The following is a 6245-nucleotide window of genomic DNA, read 5'->3' on the forward strand; positions in this document are numbered from 1 at the left end:
ACTCAGGTACTCTCCTGAGGTACAGTGCTTAAGGTACTTTACTTCAGAGTTTCCATTTTCACTTTGTAGGCAAATATTGTACATTTTACTCCACTACATTTATTTGGTTACTTGAGCTACTAGTAACTTTATAGATCACATGCTGCATCAGAGCCAAAGATTCATTTGTTTAAAAAGAACACCTAAAAACAGATTCTAATCATCAGATTAGAAGTTGTTGTAGCAGAAAATGGAAAAGTAAAGCAGAAGTACCTCACGGTTGTATTTGGGAACGGTCGCCTGCTTAAGTAAATGTACTTAGTTACAGATGGCCTCAGATCAGATTCATTTGTTTAGGGTGACAGACCTTCATGAGCTCAGTGTGTGTGTGTGTGTGTGTGTGTGTGTGTGTTTGACTTCAGGACGTTTGTACTCTAAAGTAATATAAAAGTAATCCCGCCTGAGAGCTGAAACAAATCCATCACGCAACATTTCATTTAGTTTCCAGTCAGAGTTTAATTCAATCAAACTGTCTGTGAGTCAGAGTGGAAACAAAAACTGTATGCATCACAGGGAGGAAGTGTGATGTCATCACTTTCCCATCATGCACCCTTGTGTTGTGTGTTGTGTGTGTGTTCATGCCTGAGGCTCTTTAGCAGCAGCTGCTCACTGTTAATGTGTTACCGCGACGACCGGAAGCTGCTGATGTGTTGTTTGACGAGGTGAAGCCCCGCCCCTTCCCGTGGACCAGCAGGGACATTATGTTTTGAAACATTTCTGTCTTGACACTCAGTCTTGCAAATTGAAATATGAATATGACGATTGATCAACGTTTTCAATTACAACTCTTGTTTACGTAAATGTCAGGTTCAGGTACAGATGTTGTGTTCACGTACAGATGTTGTGTTACGTACAGATGTTGTGTTCACGTACAGATGTTGTGTTACGTACAGATGTTGTGTTACGTACAGATGTTGTGTTATGTACAGATGTTGTGTTACGTACAGATGTTGTGTTCACGTTCACGTACGTATTGTTTACGTACAGATGTTGTGTTACGTACAGATGTTGTGTTCACGTTCACGTACGTATTGTTTACGTACAGATGTTGTGTTTACGTACAGATGTTGTGTTACGTACAGATGTTGTGTTCACATTCACGTACGTATTGTTTACGTACAGATGTTGTGTTTACGTACAGATGTTGTGTTACGTACAGATGTTGTGTTCACGTTCACGTACGTATTGTTTACGTACAGATGTTGTGTTACGTACAGATGTTGTGTTACGTACAGATGTTGTGTTACGTACATTTCAATTATTTATTTATTATTTATAAAGATTGCCATTCCGGTCACGGGATTTTGCCACGTTTTACCCCCTAAGGGGCCAAATCCAGTTTCACTCTGTGTGAAGGCAGGTGGACGAGTCGCCAGCTCATCGCAGGACCCTCACTGATGGCTGTGGCTGCCACACAAGGTGCCAACTGCACATCAGGAGGTTTGGGGTTGAGTATCTTTCTCAAGGATACTACGACACATAACTCAGTCCTGCTCCAGGGGAGCCTGGATTCAAACCAGTGACCTTCCGATCACTACTGCGCCAGCTCTACCCACTGAGCTACAGCCGCCCCTTTATAGAAATCGTTAATCAATTAATTATTATCATTAATAATCTAATCAGCTGCTGCAGGTTCAGTTCACAGACTTTCTATTCAAAATGTTTGCTGCAGGCGTCCATGTTTTTTCCAAACAAATGCTCAAGACGCATTTTTCATTGAAATTCAAGAAAACCAACTCTGAAATCTGGACCTGTGAATAATGAGGCAGAGTTGAAGCTCTTTAGATGACGGCGTCCAAACACACACACACGAGGAAACCCAGGAGGAAACTACCTCTGTTTACACCAGATCATTTGCAATACTGTGTTTCAGATGAGAAATCAGAAAAGTGATAATGAGCTTGACACTGGAGAAAATAAAAGTTCTTTAGAGCAAAGAGAAGAAAACAGGGGCGACAGATTCAAACCATCAACCTTCCAACTGGGAGACCAAAGATGTACCTTTCTCACCAGCACAGCCTGGTGCACCTTCACCGTGTGAAGCACAGAACTCATTTCGTGCTGTTTCTGGTTCTTGACAGCTTTGAGCACAATGTCTCATTACCATGAATCATGAGGACGTCCTGCAGCGTCTCCTCGTCCTCACGTACGTCACATTCCAGCGGACAGAAACACAAAGGCTTCAGACTCATCACATCGTCTGTCAGCCTCCAAACAAACAGGATATGAAGATAATGACATCATGTTGTTCTGTGTGACACGTTCATGTTGCTCGACATCACATGAGTTCTTCTTCATGATTTGTCTCAGTGGAAAAAAAGTGTTCATGTTTTCATGTTTGACAGAAGGTAAAACATCCTCCGTGTGGCTGATAAATGTGTGTTTGTTGTGTCTCTGGTTCACAGTCAAGTGTCTTGATTATGATTTTTGTGTTTCCTGACTTTGTTGAAGGTGAGTCTTCAGAATCTGAAATGACTCCATCAGAACCATTGAACCGGACCACGGTGAGTGTGGATCTCCTGCCACTGACCCTGATAGCGACGCTCGGGTGTTGAGCGGTACTGAGCACTGATGTCTCTGCGAAGCGATGTCTGGACGATGTCACCGAACTCTTCTCGGCGTTTTCCTTCACTGCTCAGTTAAACTCGGAGCGTCAGGATTCCTGATGTCACATCCAGCCGTCTCTCCTCAGCAGAACATTTTGAACTCATAAAAAGTGGAATTAAAGCGAAGCAGCGTCGTGTTTGTTCTCTCTAAATGTTGAGTGGGCGGCTCTCCGCTGCTGCTGCCTCTTTGTTTAATGGAGATATCAGCGAGTGCTAATGAAGTCTGCTAATCCTCTGAACGCTCCGTTAATTCCTCTCCTCTTCAGCCGGACATTCTGCCGTTGTATTTGTAGTAGATGAGCGCCGGCGGCTGCTCAGCGCTGCGGCTGCTGATAGTTTTATTGTTTTATTGTTCAGACTCCATTTAAAGTCAATAAGGACTAATGGACGCGTGTTTGACTCGACTGTCAGCGTTCCTTCATCGCCTCGCAGCAGCCCGCCAGCTGTCAATCAAACACGCTGCATCATGTGACCCATGGGGGGCGGAGCATCGGGCTTCAAAAGAGCAGCACCCAGGAGCACCAGGACCAGAGACAAACCAGAACCAGACCCCGGCCCAGCAGAAGACACCAGACCAGCCGACAGTAGGAGCTCCTCCTCTTTGTCCTGATGTTTGGTTTCCTCCGTCAGAACCTCACCGTGTCTTTTCTTCTTCTCCTCCTGATATTTCCGCAGGTATGCAGTGCGTTCGTTGTCCCGCCATCTTGGCTCTTGTGGCATTGGTTCTGTGCGGTCCAGGCGTTTCCTCTCAGCTCGACAGAGACCAGGACCAGAACCAGGACCTGAACCTGGAGCTGCATCAGCACCGGCTGTTGCAACGAGCTCGCAGCGCCGGGCTCCTGTCACAGGTGAGAGCGCCGACAGCCAATCAGAACGCTCCATTTCTACTGAGCTGTTTGGTGTAAATGTCTTGATCAGAACAGAACCACAGCCTCTGTGTTTCAGTCTAAATATGTTTAAATCAAAGTGAAACTGAGACTTTTGCTGATTAGAAAACTAAAAAACAGCTTCAGGTACAAAAGAAAACCTTTATTTTTTATGTAAATACACCAAAATATGAATCATCTGAGTTCTGCAGCTCAGCCCGGTTTCTCCATCAGAGGAGGACGTTCAGATCACGTTAAGATACGAAGGGGACCTGAAACTGGACCTTGAGGTTCTCCACCGTCACTCTGAGCCGACGATAACTCAAAGACAGCTCGTTCACTGAAGGCTGCAGTGTGATATTTATCTTCTGCTCTGTCAGCTGTTCAGATATAAAATATATAAATGCATCGTTGATTACTGATCGCAGATGATTTTAACTTCAGTCAGGGTCTCACAAACCAGCAGAGAAGTTTACTGCAGCTGCTTCAGGCCTGAACAACATCACCACCTTGTCCCATTCAGCACAATATCATTCTGTATGATTAGAGATTTAATTATGTGGATGAAAGTCTGCATGAAATCTGTTTCTGAAGCTCTACAGCAGAACTGTCCATCCTGCGGCCCGCGGGCCACTTTCTGATATTTGATCATTTTGTGTAAACAAGCACAAATAAGGACATTGAAATGATTAAAGAAGTTCTGACCCGGGCTGTGTGAGCACGCGGAGTTGAACATGAAGCAATATAAAAGTCTGGTTCCTTTTTAAATGTGTCCTTTTTAAGTTGAGGAAAGTCTAATATAAAGTCTAATATATGTCAGCGAACAAACAAATTGAGCTTAAAGGACAGCACAGATTATACTGCTTTACTTTGTTTATATGTGGCGGACCCTGCCACCTTTCTACAGCTGGTTTATTCACTGATGGAGACAGTTTGTATTCTTCCCTCGTTAATGTTGTAAATATTGATATTCTGATCACGTCGTACTCCTTTGAGTACACGAGCAGAAGTATCATCAGATGAAGCAACAACAGCAGAACTTACAGCGCTGACAGATGACATCATTGTTACTGAAGCACTGATTTACAGTATTTTACATAGAAAACATGTTGAACCTTATAGAAGACTGTAGTGTGTAGATGTGTAGAAGTGGAATAGTACTTCACAGGAACATGTAATAAAAACATGAACGCTTGATGACGGGGAGGCGACAGGAGGAGGATGAGGAGGATGAAGGAGCAGATTAGCAGCGAGGACGCAGAGCTGTTGTTGTTTCAGCCTGATTGAGCGCTAAATGTTTGTATGGACCGCCGGCTGAGAGAGACGCTGCAGGTCGGAGGCAGCCGTGATTACAGGAGGAGGCTGAATCCAACATATTGAAAAAGAAGAAGTGTCCTCTGTGAACCTCAGCAGCTCCTCCGACCTGCTGCCGTCTGATGGACCACAGACTCACTCCGGTTTCAGGTCTTTGAGGAACGGTGTTACAATCTGTTTTCATTTCTTTAGAAAGACTAATGTTTGTTTCCACCTCAGCATCGACGCCGTGTGAACCTCAGGAACAGCTCACAGTGTTTCCAGTTATTATTTCTGAGGTATTTTACTCCCTGACGTTGTCGCCTGTTCTCCAGGAGTGGAGTAAACGTGCAGTCGAGGACCTGCTGGCTCAGATGTCTCTACCAGAGGCCGACGCCCAGCGGGAGGCTGAGGTCGTCTCCACGGCAACAGGAGGAAGGATGAACCTGGAGCGGTCCGTCGACGCCCCCAACAACCTGCCCCCCCGCGAACGCAAAGCCGGCTGCAAGAACTTCTACTGGAAGGGCTTCACTTCCTGCTAAAGCCCCGCCCAGGTACCTGGCTGTCTCCTCTAAGCCCCGCCCAGGTTACCTGAGCTCTGTGTCTCACCTGTACCTGTTGTTGTTTTTGTTCCCAGCTAAGGCCACGCCCTCACCAAGACCCAACTGACCGATCCCAGATCCCTTGGCCTTCACCTGAGCGACTGGATGGACCAATCAGCAGCTGCGTGGCTGCAGTGAACCTGAGTAATTAATGTAATTATCAATTAAAGAGAGAAATCAAGTTTGTGGCTCCGCCTCCGTCTGTCCAGAGTGTGAATGAAGGTGCAGCTGAGATCAGAAAATACAGAGGCTGAGAACAGAGAACAGAACTCTGACCACAGCCACAAACTGTTTGGAGTAAAGGTTCTGGGAGAAGAACTGTGTGGGCTGAGCAGCGCCTCCTGCTGGTGACTGTCTCCTCTTCAGCACGTGTATGATTATTAAGATACGATCGATCCATAATGACATAATGTTTAGTTAAGCTTCACTGTAGTTGGTTTTGGTCGGCGCCGTCTGGTTTCAGAGAACAGCGTTAACAGCTGACGGTGAGGAACAGAACCTCCACAGAACCTCAACAGAACATATTTCCTTATAAATCAGAACCACTGAGCTTCACGAGCGTCACACCTGAATCTGCTTAAAACTGTAAAACATCATTTATTAGAAAACAGGATTTTCATCTGATGTAAGATCATCTGAGACGACCAGAAATATCAGGAGAGGACACGATGTCCAGGAGAGAGTGTGCACGTGTTCTGAGAGTGATCAGTGTGTGTGTGTGTGTGTGTGTGTGTGTGTAAACAGCAGCAGGTCTCAGTGTTTGAACAGTGGGAGGGTCGAGTCAAATTAACCTTTAATGGAGATCAGAGGGAGAGAGAGCATATATTGACTCAACACAT

At 45.3% G+C, this 6245-nt stretch overlaps 1 protein-coding gene across 1 annotated transcript; it reads left to right on the forward strand.

The window, feature by feature from the left end:
- Nucleotides 1-1248: 1248 nt before the first annotated feature.
- sst1.2 (somatostatin 1, tandem duplicate 2) lies at nucleotides 1249-5587 on the forward strand. Its single transcript, XM_037075520.1, has 5 exons — nucleotides 1249-2387; nucleotides 2491-3229; nucleotides 3321-3493; nucleotides 5140-5358; nucleotides 5442-5587. The coding sequence occupies exons 2-4, from the start codon at nucleotides 3121-3123 to the stop codon at nucleotides 5344-5346; spliced, it is 489 nt and encodes a 162-aa protein (XP_036931415.1). The 5' UTR covers nucleotides 1249-2387; nucleotides 2491-3120; the 3' UTR covers nucleotides 5347-5358; nucleotides 5442-5587.
- The last annotated feature ends 658 nt before the right edge of the window (nucleotides 5588-6245 follow it).

Source organism: Acanthopagrus latus, chromosome 2 (assembly GCF_904848185.1).
Source record: "Acanthopagrus latus isolate v.2019 chromosome 2, fAcaLat1.1, whole genome shotgun sequence".
Classification (NCBI taxonomy): Eukaryota; Metazoa; Chordata; class Actinopteri; order Spariformes; family Sparidae; genus Acanthopagrus; species Acanthopagrus latus.